The sequence below is a fragment of the Argopecten irradians genome, chromosome 9, assembly GCF_041381155.1.
Source record: "Argopecten irradians isolate NY chromosome 9, Ai_NY, whole genome shotgun sequence".
Classification (NCBI taxonomy): domain Eukaryota; kingdom Metazoa; phylum Mollusca; class Bivalvia; order Pectinida; family Pectinidae; genus Argopecten; species Argopecten irradians.
The window spans coordinates 21,131,785-21,148,085 of record NC_091142.1 but is presented as its reverse complement, the minus strand read 5'-3'; the positions used below and the strand labels follow the sequence as shown (position 1 = coordinate 21,148,085).

Below are 16,301 nucleotides of genomic sequence, written 5' to 3'. Positions count from 1 at the left end.
TGGTTTAGCTGTACTCATCATCAACGGTGTGAGTTTGGTGTATGACACTGCGATGCGATCCTGGATCATCGAGTACCTGGTGAATTCCTTCCAAGCCGAGCTTCCTTGGACCAGCTGCAACAACACCTGGAACACGGAGAATTGCATCACAGGATTTCACCAAAGTCCCAACAACCGGAATATTTCATCGCATAGCTCGTCCACGGGAAATCCACTTTCTAAAAACGTATTTGAAATAAGTACATCATAGATCACAATCATGCATTCGTTATGAGATATTATGGTCTCAAATTTGAAACGACTTAACAGGTCGTTATGTTCTTATTTTTAATTAAAAAAGTTCAATTGAAAAAAAACCTGAGTTATATGATAATAAGGCAACAGCTTGTATTAATGTTTTTTTAAATTACCTTTGACTATATATTAACGTTAAAGTACACGACAACATCTTGTGAACGGTAATAGATAAGTAGTTGTCGTTTTTTTTCCCTAGACTTGCGTTGTATTTCACCTCTTTTTTTAAGGTCACACTGATTACTTCCTCACCAGTATCGGCTATAGAAGAATTCTGGATGTAAGTCAAATGATATGGTTTTTTATTTGGTTTACACCGCGAAAAGGTTTCCTTTCTCCTTTTTTTTCGTTCAAAATGAAATTTTATTCAAACGTCAAAATGCGTCATAGTGTATTATTTAAGGATTAATGTCCCCTTGATAGTGTTAATGGCATTTATAAGACTAAAATTGAATTATATCGTTTAGGTCCGACAGGTATTTGGAACAGCCACTCGAAGTGGCGGAAATTCCCGCCAATTTAACAATGAACATACAAATAAAATGAGTTCCGTCTGATGAAGCATTTATCTGGAGTTTTCCCGGTATGAAACTATAAATCGTTTTATTTATCTGTTGTTAAAAACACCATAGTGCAAAGCACTTTGGTTTTAATCTTTTACTTCGTATGATTACACACGCTTACACAATTCATAACGTGGCAGGATATTTAACGTAGTTGTGACGCGTCGTCCGATTCAAACTGCCTGTGTCAAGGAGGTGTGACAAACATAGAGTTTCTTCAATTTTGTGATCACTTGAGTTCTACTTAATCAGTTCACGTTTGAAATTACTTGAATACACGGATGTTTACATAGTTCCATGTCATTATTTCCGGATTTTGGAGATTTTCAAATGTATCGGACGTCGTTTCGAGGAACATGTACAAACACAGGTAGGCCCACTAGGTAAAAGTTTACCGCTCTCAAAATGGTAGCTTATATTGATATTGTTGTTTCAATCACTTCAATAAATATTAGAGATATCTATTACAAGTATTGTAAAGCTATAATTGTAGGATTCTGTTTCATTGATATTTCGAAACACCCAAACGTACATTGTGTTGTAAGACCTACTCTCGCCGGACTTGTCTGTCCCCCGAGGCAAACAAAAATGCATTATCGTGCTAGGTCGTTTTGGTTAAACTTATGCAACTCAAAGACTGATGTTGTCCTGACATATCTTATCCAATTGCGTACAACCAAAGATGTTAAAAATACAAATAGGATGTAGATCTACATATTGTAGCGAACAACACAGCCTCACCGACACACAACATGTAAACATTGTGACGTCATCGGAATGTGCAAAATTGTACATTGTACAACATTGTTTATTTATCATACGCACGGAAGCATTGCTCAAAGAGGTACGGTAGTAACATAAACAATGTAGCTTTTCTACATTTGTATTTACACACGTATATGTATATGTGTTCTAAAACCTATTTTGATACATGTACATGTTCATCGAACGTACGTTCGGTCCTGAAAACACCAAAAGTTTCTGATTTGGACCATCATAAATTCATCCGCTTGGCTCCAAATTGCGCGTGACATACTCAATCTATCGAGAAATAAAGTTGAGTAGCCTTTGGTTGAAATCAAACGGGGTTTATACTATCAATTCACCACTGACTGTAAATATATAACATTAAGCATCATCACACAAAAGGAAACCCATTCAACACACAACTATATATACTTTAAACTTCCTTCACATTATTTCTTAATATACAAAGACATACATTCATTGTACACATATAAACCTCTCAGCTACAGGAGGGTTCCAGACAAAGTATTATGACTGTTGAGATTTGCCCGCCTCAACCAAATGCTTGTCTTGAAGGATGATTGGATTTATTACTGAGAAAAACGAGAAACCGATATTTTCATTACATATATGCGTGGTAATCTGAACGTTTTCCGGAGAACATTTCTAACCCATATTGTGCAGATACTGGCTTCTCGAGTTTACCCAAAAGCACAACATTACATAATTTGCATAATGTAGTCACGATATGTAAAGTCGAGAAGCGTTCCGAGAGAAAAATGAACATGGCGGTGACGGTTAAAGTAAGTGAGCTACACGACGATGTTTTAATGGAGTTTCTACAAAGTACGGGTCATGACACCTCCAAAGGAGATTTTGGATGAACACAGTTATGGGTACTGTTTACCACCACAAGCGTAGATTTTGTGATTTTGGCTTGGTTTTTGAGGTACCCATTAGAGCCGAGACGACATTTCGACCGGACAGGGAAATGTCTATCTAGCATATTTTTCGTAAATTTCCCGATATATCAAGCCATAACTTCGTCAATACTTGGCCAATTTCGTTCATCAAGCACTCAATGGAAAGATAAATTATTTCTCTTTAAGGTATGATCACGGTTTTAAAAAATAGGTCCGTTTTTCTCGACCGCCTAGTTCAAACCCTTGATACTATAATTTGTATATGTATACTGTTAGTTTTAAAAAATCGTGCCAGGTCCCTGTGATACTGGGTACAGGTCGCTGGTCCGTAATTTTTCTCCTGATACTTCAGTTTTCCTACAACATCACATCAAACCTGACAGTCCTTAAATGACTGTGATTAGGACGTAAAATACGCCAATCAAACCTTAGTGGCTAGTCTTAGATGTGTATGCTGTGAAGGCATGGTCATAAAACCTCGATAAAGATTTAGTGAAAGGCTTCTTTTGAATGAATCATTAACTGCAGTATTTCAATTATAGGAAGAAAGTGCTACGTCGATCGAGTGGGATAGAAGATATCGGGGAGGTTAATGGAATGTATATTCTCTACTACATTGTTGTCCGTGTGATCGTCTTCCTGGCCTGTGTGAAAAGTGTTAAGTCATTAGGAAAGGTAAATCACAGATGGAAAAAATACCTGTTTATTATTGTAACATAATCTACTGCACGTGTTACCTGGTGTACTTGAGTGTCATATTGAGCTGTGTATGTCGGTTCATAACTTTCATTCGATGCATTGACTTAATAGAAAATTATCGCCATATTAGTCTGCAATTTCAGTGTAAGGTGCTTTGAATATTGTCTATGTAACCGCCATATTGACATATTATTATGACATTTTATCTGCTGTAGGTGATGTACGTAACCGCCATCTTGCCTGTAGTTCTGGTAATCCTTATTTGGGTCAGGGCGCTCTTCCTACCAGGAGCCACAGAAGGCATGCTGTACTTTATAACGCCAGATTTTACAAAACTTGGTAACATCGAGGTAGAAATCATTTTAAATTACCATTTGAGATTTTTCTAGTCCTTAATGATTGTCTACCTCCAGCGTGCAGTTTACACATTAATGATTTGGGTTTGAGACTGTGGTGTTACCGTACACCTATTAAATATAAACTCTTTTGATAATCTGAAGATACCGAAGATGAAGAAAACTGTGACTTCACTTCCGCTTACTAGTGACAACCACCGAAGATAATTACTTTTTAAGATGTGCAAAGCAATTGAGTTATAAATATAATATTCGTTTTTTCAACGCTTATGCAGTATTATACTAATGTAATTGATCGATCGTTACTTATTAATTATTCAACTAAATATGAAATTATATTTATTTGCCCCTTAAAATTTGCCAGAATATTTTATTTTCTCATTTATTATATACTTTAGAATTAATTTTGATACAAAGGTCTGGTAAACTTCCTAATGCAATAAAGTATCTTAATAGATATATCAAAATAACATTTAGCCTGTACATGTGTATGCTGCTCAACATTTTGAAGGATATAGTGCATCCGTTAATGCAGTAACTGCCAATATCACGATATGCCGTGGGTATAGCGTCAAAGCATCCCACGTATCTATTGATGCTATAAGTATGTATTTGCATACATATATAAGTATCACTTTACCACTAACCTACTAACGTGCAGTATTATTTGCTGGTTTATGATATAAAAAGCATACTTTTCAAAATTCCATTAATTAAACGTATTCAATTGATATAGGTTCATAAATATATACATACATTTATTACATTCATAACATTCTTACATTGTATGCAACATTATATCTTTCAAAATTGATGCATTAATCATACACATATATAGACTAATGCTATTTTGAAGAATTGAAGCCACAATGATGCATTAGGGAACCTCCCGGACGCCAACTTTATGAATGGTTAAATAGGTACTATTTATCAACAATAATATTTTTTCTCTTTGGGTTATAAAAGGTGTGGATTGAAGCCGCCTTTATGACATTTTACACCCTTGGACCTGGTTGGGGAGGACTCATGATGATGGGATGTCATAATCACTTCCGGACCAATTGTCTGAGGTAGTCAATGTTATTTTATGTACTTACATCACAAAACAGGTTGATCATTCGCCCCTGTGAGGGAGACTGATGGTGATGTTCCCTATGCAACACACCTAGGTTATAAAAGTGGTAGATTCTGACCCAGATTTAAGGGAAATGGGTCGTCTGGTTGTCCTGTTGTCGGTATTATGTGATCGGGTTGGATGTGTTTGTTCTTTATGTATGCTTCAGTCAGATGATACTTAAAGGACTTGCACTGTTACAAAGAGTCACAACAAAACATACGACAGTATCCTGCAACACAATGCATGTACACGATACCGACCTTCAATAACCCTAGCCGTTAATAGTGCGTTCATAAACCAAAATCAACAAGGAGGAGAATAATGTAAATGTTGCGTGATGTATTCGCTAGACCCATTAAAATAACAATGTCGACGACAATAATTTTATCTAAATTTCAATGAACGTTTTGACTATGTTCCAACAGGGCGGCAGTATCCACGACAGTGGCGACCTTACTGTACGGCCTTCTGAATGGACTGGTTGTCTTCTCCGTGTTAGGGGTCATGGCGTCAGAAGCCAACGTACCAATCACCGACGCTGTTACATCAGGTAAGTATTGTCTGTATGTTTTGTACAATAAATTGAGATTGCAGCTGGGACACTCTGCTGGTATACCCAACATAAACCGTCAAATCGTTGATGAAAAATAACAAATACGATGCGCTTCGTTTGTGTCAATATTAAAAGGATCTTCTAAACCCTTTTATCATAGTTAAAAATTCTGTCCTACAGAAAAAAATCACCATTTGGGTGTATCTGAAGTTCATGCTTAGCGCCCGTATAAAAAGACATAAGGTAATGCTTGTCTGTATTATATGACTGGGCTGGGAAGGGAATGTTGGATGCTATTCCGTGCATGTGAATGAATGCGTGTCAATGTCAGCATCACGTATAGCGGAATCGACATGAACTAAATATTGTTAACATTTGTAAGTTCAATCCACTATTTTATCATGCAGTTTCGCACTTGTATATTGTATTTGTTTTAAACGTTTACATACTTATATGTTCCGTAGACTGATGAATCTGTAAGATAAATACTGTTGTATTTTATTATTATAGGTGGATTTTCGATTGGGTTCATTGCGTATCCAAAGGCGTTGAGTTATTTCCCCTTGCCACAAGTTTGGTGCGTTTTGTTTTTTGTCACGCTTCTTTTACCGGGCATTGATGCTATGGTAAGATTTTACCAGACTTTGGGCTTCTATAGTGCTTGACATAGAACATGGTATCAACGTTGTTTTTAAAAATCTTTTTAGAACTTAAGAAAAGCCTTGCTGTTGTCTTATAAATCTGCTGAAGGGAAGCTTTCTCATTTGTCTAATATGACGCGGCGTTGCCAATAACTCGTCGGTTTCTTCATTTCATCATTCACTTTGTATTTCTGTTGCAGACCATTGAAACTGAACCGGTAATGCTAATCTTGGAGGAAAATTTTCCAAGCTTTCTACACAATAAACGTCCATGGTTACTAGGCGGGTTTAGCGTTCTTGCACTCTTGCTGAGCATTCCTTTTGCTACAAAGGTATGCTATTTTTATAGTTGAACTAATTATGTCGTTATACATATATCGCAAATGTGCGGTCCAATTTTTTCAGACGCGATGAATCCCCCTTTGCGTGTTTTAAAGCAATTTTATAATATTAGTAAAGGTGGTGGAGTGGTTCACATACTCATTTTCCCGAAATGCACGTGGTGTTGCGTTTCGTTTTACAGGCTGGGGTCTACATGTTCCAACTGGTTGACTGGTATCTCGCTACTTGGAGTATCATGCTGATCTGTATAGGAGAATCTATCGTTTTCTTTTGGATATATGGTATGCTAAAAGATACTTGCCTAAAAGTAGCATAGTATACAGAAATGTTTTGCGGTGTGATATTTTGTCTATTTTCATTAAAATATTAAACGTGTCAAAATCATCTTGCACATGGTGATGGCTAAGCATGGTGGCTTATGATGATCAGTGATGATTTAGTGATGGTGATTCAGACTATTCAGTGATGATTTCAGTGACTATGGTGATGATTCAGTGATGATTCATGATTCGTATGGTGTGATGATGATTCAGTGATGATTCAGTATGGTGATGATTCAGTGATGATTCAGTATGGTGATGATTCAGTGATGATTCAGTATGGTGATGATTCAGTGATGATTCATGGTGATGATTCGTGATGATTCAGTATGGTGATGATTCAGTGATGATTCAGATGGTGATGATTCAGTGATGATTCAGTATGGTGATGATTCAGTGATGATTCAGATGATGATGATTCAGAGATGATTTCGATTCGCATGGTGATGATTGAGTTTGGTGATGATTCGGCATGGTGATGATTGAGTTTGGTGATGATTCGGCATGTGGTTTGGTGATGATTCGCATGTGATTCATGATTATTTAACATGGCGATGAATCAGTGATAATTCAACATGGTGATGATCCAGTATGTTAATGATTCGGTATATGGTGTATTCTGTCACACAAATTATTAGATTAACATGTTTTGGTATACTTCGTTGTACGTTGAGCAGTGTGTGTTTGGACCTTGAACTTGTTTGTTAAAAGGGGATGCTGTCTGTAAAACAAACTCTGTAGAGATTCTCTCACTCACACAACCAACGGACTAGTATTCATTTAGCATAATACTAATTAGATTGTCTGGTGAAAAAAGACAATACAATTGTAATGGAGATCTTGTATTACACACAAACGAAAGCAAGTAATACACGTACTATGATAATCATTAAATATATAAATTCATATGATATTGTGATGATATTCAATTCAGTCAATGCTTTGTAGGTGGGGACAAGATTGATAGAGATATACAGCTGATGCTCGGAAGGCCTCTACCAGCACTCATCAGATTTAGCTGTGCTTTCATTATGCCAATGTTTCTACTGGTGAGTTCCCAGTAGTCTTAAATATCCTCATATATACAGCTTTATACGATATATTCAAAATGAACTTGAAATTAAATGATGGGTGCAAATAATTTTCAACTCACTTAACATTATCAAAGGTCATTCCAGACCCCGAAACAAAGATTGTCTATTTGGGTCCTTTGGTGGCCATGACCGATAAACATTATTTTTGTTCACAGATACCGGGGGGTTAGGGTATCATGATAGGACTAATACGTAAGGTCAGGTCGTAGTTCCTTGTCAGTTATGTGAGGTTAAATAGGAAGGTCAATTATCTGTTTTGTTCAGTTTTGCTGGAATCAAATGATATTTTTGAATGATATTTAAAGAATGATAATGCATTGATATGTTGAAAATAAAACATATTGGAAAATATAACTTAGTGTCAAAAAATAGGTCACAGTGAATTTTTTTTGTAAATCGTTTTGATTTAAATCTGCAGTTCTATTTGAGAAATCGGAATGCGAAGTTTAATGCACAGCTATCTGACAATATTTGTGAAGCAGTCCTGCTCATACGTATATACTTTTATTTAGAATGCCACATCAGCGTCCAACTAGCAACACGGTATTCAAGTGATATTACATTCTAGTACATTTGGAATGAATCAATATAATACATTTCTGTAAATATTTAAGAAGACCTTTGCCCATACAATAGAAACATATATACGACTAGATCTCTGACGAAAGACTGCCCTATTCTGATAAAACGGGACTACGTTGGTACTGGTCGGTGGTTTTTCTCTGGGTACTCCGGCTTTCCTTCACCAACAAACCTGGCACGTCCTTAAATTACATGACCATGTCTGTTAATAGGACGTTTAACTAATAAAACCAAACTTTTTGATAGAACACCGAGGCGACAGATCTGTCTATAGAAATGATTGTATAAGACCACTTTCTTTGGTACCCCAATGGTCAATTTAAACAAAATTTTACCTGTGTATAAAGACCACTAGTATATAAATGGCCATTTGGGCGGTCTTTAGAGATGAGACTGTACTTGTTTTGTCAATTCTTTGCTCAGTTCCTACTTGTGGTAAGCGTGTACACCTATCGACCCCCAACCCTGGGGAGTTATACTTACCCTACCTACGCCACGGCTATTGGATGGTGCTTCTCTCTGGCCTCAGTTGTACCCATCATCCTGTACGCGGTCAGGATTATCATTACACAGAAAGGATCTCTGAAAAAGGTACAGTAATAACAATTATGGTGATGGCTAAGGTATTAAATTACTATGGACAATGAGAATACCTTGATTACTTATATATTTATATTTAGATTATTCGCAATATGATTATAGCTAAAGTTGACAATGCAAAGTAAAAAGCATGCATTCGAGAGTATAAAAAAATATAATGAAGTAACATTTTCTATAATTCATTTCTGAGACATGCCCCGGATATGACAGTGTCGTATCCAAGGACGGTAGCCAATGTTCTGTGACATCCCAAGCGCTCGACCTATTACTTTTAACATGAAATCTTCGCTGTTGTTTTCATTGTTGCTATGCAACCATGAATAGAAAAATTTGCTCCATCTGCTTAACACAAATATTTTACCCTCGAAATTTCCAACCCACGAAAGAAAGTCCCACGATTGTTTCATGTTATATAGTATCTCCAGGGCTCAACACGATATACAATATATGTTATGTCGAGTGCTCGAGGTAATACATCTAGTGAGTTTACATTTGTATTAGGCTTGAATAGAATAATTACTCAATCATTAACGTATGCATTTGAATTTGAATGTTAATTATAGCGCCTAAGGATCTCCACCACTCCAACAACAGAATGGGGACCCGCCTGCCGTGACGTCACCATACCACTGCTCAAAACTGACCGCAGTTTGTCTTTCCGAGAGTTAGTCTTATTCAACTTCTACGGAAATCGGGATAATACTCATTTACGTATAACAACTGAAAATGATTCTAAGCCAAATGATGCTCTGTGAATGGTGTCCTGTGTTCCAAGGACGTGAAGTGCAGGATACAAAGAAATGTAATCATGTTCTTCTTACATTGTATGTTTGAAGTTTTTCTTTGTTTTGTTTTATGTTTCTTTGTTTTCTGCTGTATTTCAGTTAGTTTGTTTTTGAAGGAGGTTTGCAAGACCAAATTTATATACCAATTTGTTGTGATTACATAGCCTACTAATACGAGACAAATATTAGCATTTTGTGATTATTAAAGTTATCGGTACCGTAATTTTCATAGTCACGAATCAAGCAGAGTTTTTAATATTTATAGGTTTGTCCATTTGAATGATTTTCACATCTTAATTCACTTGGTGGTTTTCAATAAATCTACATGTCAGAATGTTCGCCAAATTATGGCACCTATAGCTTTGATATTTTTGACATTTACTACATTTCTTTATAGTAATTTGAATTTCGTATATTATTAAAATAAAGTTAAATGCTAAAGTTGAAAAGGTTTGTTTTACGTCTGTTTCAAAATTTTGTACGATTTACCTCCCTTTCCCTTCCTTATTTCATTATGATTTTATATTAAATTGTTATATTACAATGTATAACATCAAATGCAGATTTGTGTATGTGGCCTTAAATAACTGAGACACATTTTGGCAGAATTTGTTTGTCGAGAAAAAAAATAGTTTTAAAAAAAGTTGCGAGATTTTCTTGTGATGTTGTTTTAGTTTTATCAGCGTTCTCACATATTCAACATTATGTGATAAACTTAACATTATTTTTCCATTTAAAAGACAACATTCAACACAATTAAAAACTTCACACATACTGACTAAAATCATAAGTGAAAGCACATAATTAATCTCAAGAGAGAGAGAGAGAGAGGGGGGAGAGAAATGAAAAAAACTGAAATCAATTACATATTTGGAATACTTTTCCTTAGTGGACAGACCAGAATGAATTTGGAATATATCAATTACTATTTCGAAAAAAAAAGATTCATAATTTGATAAATAATTAAATGGCGACCGTCATATTTCAAAACTATTTTCGCACTCCTGACTTAAATGGATGTATGTGATCATATAAAGGCATATGTACTCTACATACACTATGGTTTATACATAATCTGTTCCTTGTGGATATTTTTTTTATTTTAATTAGTACATGAATTTGTTAATTCGTTTGTCCTTGATATAAAACATTTACATGTTTTTATGTTCAGAATTATGAAAGGTCAACTATAACAGTACATATGTCGACTGTTTATCATACATGTATAAACACATATCTAATTTGACCAGGAAGTTAATAGTTGCGTAACATGGATGACAACAACAGGTACGGTGGGCTTGATCAAACTGTTACATATTTATATTCACACTTCTTTATTGTAGTTACTAAACTGTCATTTTTGTTTATGATTTAAGAAAACATGACTTTTCTACAATATTATAACCAACCAAATCAATTTCAAATATATTGTGAAGTGTCTGTTGTTGGGATAATTTGGTTGTTATCCTTGCTGGTTTTTTTACACAGGGTGTCAATCTTGTCCATTTCGCGTCAATAACTATATATTCTAGGATTTATTATTATTTTATTTGTAAATATCAAAATCGAATTTTGGAGGTCAAGTAGGTGTAAATGCCAAATGTCAAGGGGCAAGGGGCTAAACTTTAGTAACTCGAGTTAATATGCGGGAACCAATATACATGTATTAATCTTTTTATGTAGATTTGATTGAGGATACGATTTTTGGAGGGGTTGATCAATTCTAAAAATGATTTTTGTATATTATCCACATAAACCATCAAATGTATGTCTTAATTTGTGTAGGATTGCATATTAACAATAAACTTGCTTTTCGCAAGCAAGACATGCAAGTTCGAATCCAAGAAAGAAGAAATATTTTATTTTAGTTTTATCGGATTATGAAAAATCGTTTCGGGATACAATGTTAAATAACTTTTACAATATAGTTACAGCACAAAAGACACAAATGGAAAATATGAAAAACTAAATTTTGAATACAAATTTAAAAGTGCTGAATATATAACACAAATTATATGCAATACTAATTTATAATTATTGAGTGAGTATAAATGAAATTTATACAATATAAATGCAAATATAAAGAACACGGTTATCCAGGTAATACAGCATTAAAATATAGGCCATATCTTTTATCTGTCAACACTCGTACAACCATTTGTGCCTGTATAACATTCACATAGACAAGCCAGTGAATAAATAAACAAACACACACACACACATTCAGGTTCAGATAAGATAGGATAACTTGGATATAGGTTAGTCGACTCCATTATTACAGATAAAATTATCAAACCTATCTTTCATTTTATACAGCGTAACTGATACGATAAATGATCACTATATACATGTCATTAATATTATTGTTTGTTTTAATTTCGTAGTGATATGGAAAAAAGTTATATTCGATATATCATTTCACATTTATATTACATATTAATTAGAATCATGGGAAAGGTTTTGTAATAACGGATTTATTAGTGGAAATGAGTCCATAATGGCTGCGCCCAGAAAATTTCGTTGAAACACATTGAGGCTACATGACTGTGTAACTAATGCTAACACAGCCATGTAATGTTATTGTTGTTTTCTACTGGACGCAGTCACTGTGGGATCACTTGGACCAATACTTGGCGGCCCTTGTTACAAATTAACCATCCTATGATTTAACTTATTTGATATATATGTGAATGAGTATATTGAATATATTAAATCAAAATTGTTTTAGGTGTATGTTATTAATTATAGAATACTATTATTGATCCGATGTTTGGTTTTTATTAACTGCTACTAAATAGCAGTTCGTGCATATACAGTAGTTGTTATGAATGCATTTTAGATGACATATATATCAAAAAGAGGTGAAAGAGTTATCTTTCCTGACTCGTCAGACATTTGACTACTTTTATATGTGTTTCTGTCTGTATTGCTTAATTGTATGCACTGATTCACTGTTAGAAGTAACTTTTATATTGAAATAGTAGCCTTGGAGGCAGAAAGACAGGTAAACAGATTGTCAGCCAGATTCTTTATTTCCGATATTGAGATTACATGTCTTGCATGTATGAAATTTTATAACATTACCTCGATTGAATTAAAGATAACATAAGTAAGTGGTGTATAAATTACTCATTAGTTTTGCTGACATTTCAGATAAAATTTCAGTTTGCTAGAAAAAAGTTAACTTCAGAAAGCATATAATATACGCACCAGGCAAGCCCGACAATGCAGTTTACCTACCAATATCATCTATTTCCATCCAAAGCCTACTGCGGCTATATACAATGTATATCTCAATGTCGTTCTCCGTTGCCAAGGGGGAAAATTTCGAAGCGACAGTGTCATATTAACAACTTTGAAGTTACGCTTTAAGACAAAATGTAAATCTATTACCAATCTATTTTGCGTGTTTATCTTTTACGACTGTTGCCATTATGAACTGATAAAATTGTAAAGATTTTGTTATCTCCCGTGAATGCGACTTAGGATACTGTCTTGTGTAGCGTGAATCGCATGATTAGTAGCATTTCTTTCCGCAAGGCTGCGCTCATAAATTGTAAGAGAGCTAAGGTCAGCATCTTCATCGAAATCCTGACAAAGTAAGCTCTGATTAATTTATTCAATCGACAAAATGCTTGGCTCATTAAGACACGGGATTCCCTTCGGTTTACAATGGAAACAAGGTGGAAATGAAGTTTTGTTATTGTTGAGGACGCATTCAGCATTGAAAAGGTACATGAAAGAATTAGTTTGTTCATGTTTCAATTCATCTGTAACGTCTAGATAATAATTCACGTATGAAATTTGAAGTTCCATCGAAAGACTGACGTCATGATGGATGTACCGGCAAATTCCACAGCGTCTGCTTTAAAAGTCTATTTCGCGTTTCAACATCCAGTAAACAACTAATGGCAAAAAAAATTCAGGAAAGGGAGATCCCTTAAACGTTATAAGTAGTATCAAATCAAATTGACAAGATAGTTAGCCCTGATCTGTCGTTTTATTTTCGGAGCGAAGTCTAGCGGAGAGTAGTTAACAAAGTTAGAGAGGCATAGTGGAATCAACTTGTCTGTGTGTCTGTCAAAGGAACAAATTTGTCTGAACAAATCCTCCTTAACTGCAAGACCAATTTTAACATGTGTCAAAAAAGGTTTGCCTTGGTCACCAGGTCACTATACAAAGTAACAGAATGTTCTTACAATTCTCCCTACAGTTCTCCACCAACAGTTGTAATAATGGGGACCATAAATGTGTATATATAAGAAGTCACTTCACTCTACACAAGGTTTAGATTCTCTCCGAAATGGGTTAAATAATACTTAAATTTGCGATGAGTATCAAATGAAGTTTTACGCTTCGTCCGTCATTGTTGTACAAACGGAAGGGGACGGGAGGTCACCATAGGGGCATGCGCCCCAGGAAAATAAGATGTTTTATTTCCTGTTGTAAACTGTTATATATGTCTTTTAATTTATGAAACGTTGTGTGTAGAGTAACATTGGAAAGATATTGGACGAGTTTAAAATCAGCTTGGTTCGACTATGATTTACGAAGGTATTGCCCTTTGCACTAATAATTATAATTGGACCTTTCGGATACAATAACTTGAATAAACATGCACTCAGCTTCAAGAAAATTTATAATTACATTGAAATTAGAAGGATCTCAGACAAGTTCAAAAGCGACCTAATTAGATCGTATTTTACGAAGTTATTACCCTTTGCAATTATAATTATTGAATTTTGTGAACACTATAACTTGAACAAATATGCATTCAGCTTCATGAAACTTTGTATTCAGACTTAAATTAGAAAGATCTCTGACAAATTCGAAAATCGACCTGATTAGATCGTAACTTGACGAAGTTTTTGCCCTGTGCAATTATAATAATTTAATTTTGTGAACACGGTAATGTGAGTAAATATGCACCAAGCTTAATGAAATTTTGTATGTAGACCTTTTAGATGTATGTTCCTATTTCGTGAACAAAAGACATCAGTTGGCTAGTGAATTACATAACTAATTTGTATTAAATATCAGGTGACCGTTAAGGCCCATGGGCCTCTTGTTTAAATATATAAGACACCAAGAACGTCTATTGAATAGTTCTTAGCTTGCATGTATATCTTATTTGTTGGCCCAAAAAAGTAAGCAATTTCAGTTCACTGGATGCTTGTTTCACTACTATATAGTTTTACCATTTTGATTGTGTGAATGATAGTCAGACATTTTAATATAATATAATATTGTATTTAGATTTTGGTCAAAGGTCAATATGTAGGTCAGTTGAACCGAACTTTAGTACACCAACCTACATGGGATATTTTACTCAAGTGTGACGTCGCTTAAGCGGCTTTTCATATATGCTAGAGCCGAGAGAAGGACATGTTTTGCTTAACATTTTCAACTCTCAGTACTTTGATATTGAGTAAGAGACAAAGTAGGTAAAAAAGTGCTAAAAAGTTGGCATATCCATGGATTCATCGGCACAATATTTTCATAAGTCAATAAATGATATATTGTGTCGATAATTTTTGATGGCTTGAATTTTAGGGTACTCGAAATGTCATTGTTATCTAAGTTATTAATTTAAAACGAATTAAATGAAATGGCTCTATTTTCATGAAAAATTAAGAGCAAAACAGTAAATTGCAAGAAACCCAACATATAAAATGAATTATTATATATCGTTAAAAAGATAATACGAAATGCTGTTATTTAATACACCAAAATAATTTATCTTTGGTTTGTGTATACCTTAATATAATACATTAAGGACGCAAAAATAGGAATCGGACGTAAAACTTATATAAGCGGCGCTGAAATCGCAAGATTAATCTATTCATAGAATAAGTACCGTTCCGATACGCATTATGAGCCGATTGATGCATTTGCACCAAAAAAATAAAAAAATCGGTCGTGGGCGGCCATGCAACCATTTCACTATGCCATCCTGGAATGTCAACTTCACGCCGTAGTCTTGGAACATCAAGTTATTCATCACGACATGTCCACTTGTTTCTAGCCCTGCATAGCGAAGGCATTGCTATATTGTTTTGGGAGGGTATATAAGATAAAAAAATAACTCTTTCAGGGAGACAAGTCCAGATGTATCCCTCAGCAAAGAGCCATAATATTTTTATAACACACCTGATATCCAGTGATTTAGCCCATGTAATATTATAGCATATGTCACCAATTTCATATAACTTCGAACCCTTTTCATTGACTGGAGATTCATTGTGATATAATTGCTTGATATCAGTCAACACTGACATGGTGCCAGGGCTCGAGAACGTCATGACAACGTGTCGGCTTCTGCTGGAGTGTTGCAACACATTGTGATGATGCGATTCTTCGAAATGTAGCTTATTGTAGTAATATGATAATTATTATGGCATACATTTGTTCATTTCATATTAGATATTTTTTATAAAACTCGACGAGTAAAGTTTTCTTGACAAAGTTCGCAAAAAGGAGAAAAAAACAAAATAAAATAACACCCAGAAAAAAACCCAGAAAAAACCCTACTTACACTCGTTTTACAAAATGCAATACACTCACCTTATATGCAACATATTATCACCTATAAAACAAGCCAGATAACTCTGGGGGAGGGGGTAGTAACCAGCCATGTACTTACAATTCTTGTATTGGTTAGGCAAATAATTTCGGATACATGAAA

The 16,301-nt window shown here is 34.8% G+C and overlaps 1 protein-coding gene across 1 annotated transcript; it reads left to right on the top strand.

The window, feature by feature from the left end:
* Positions 1-10,058, top strand: LOC138330878 (sodium- and chloride-dependent glycine transporter 1-like). The gene is made up of 12 exons (XM_069278372.1): positions 1-226; positions 525-574; positions 3,070-3,202; positions 3,442-3,576; positions 4,549-4,652; positions 5,125-5,249; positions 5,763-5,878; positions 6,094-6,225; positions 6,417-6,516; positions 7,504-7,604; positions 8,655-8,822; positions 9,395-10,058. The coding sequence occupies exons 1-12, from the start codon at positions 53-55 to the stop codon at positions 9,584-9,586; spliced, it is 1,530 nt and encodes a 509-aa protein (XP_069134473.1). The 5' UTR covers positions 1-52; the 3' UTR covers positions 9,587-10,058.
* Positions 10,059-16,301: the final 6,243 nt, after the last annotated feature.

Bases quoted from the DNA above. Each gene is read 5' to 3' on its own strand.
- LOC138330878 (XM_069278372.1), top strand. From the start codon at position 53: ATGCGATCCTGGATCATCGAGTACCTGGTGAATTCCTTCCAAGCCGAG. The intron at 575-3,069 runs GTAAGTCAAATG...TTTCAATTATAG, and splicing joins GCTATAGAAGAATTCTGGAT to GAAGAAAGTGCTACGTCGAT. The intron at 3,577-4,548 runs GTAGAAATCATT...GGGTTATAAAAG, and splicing joins CAAAACTTGGTAACATCGAG to GTGTGGATTGAAGCCGCCTT.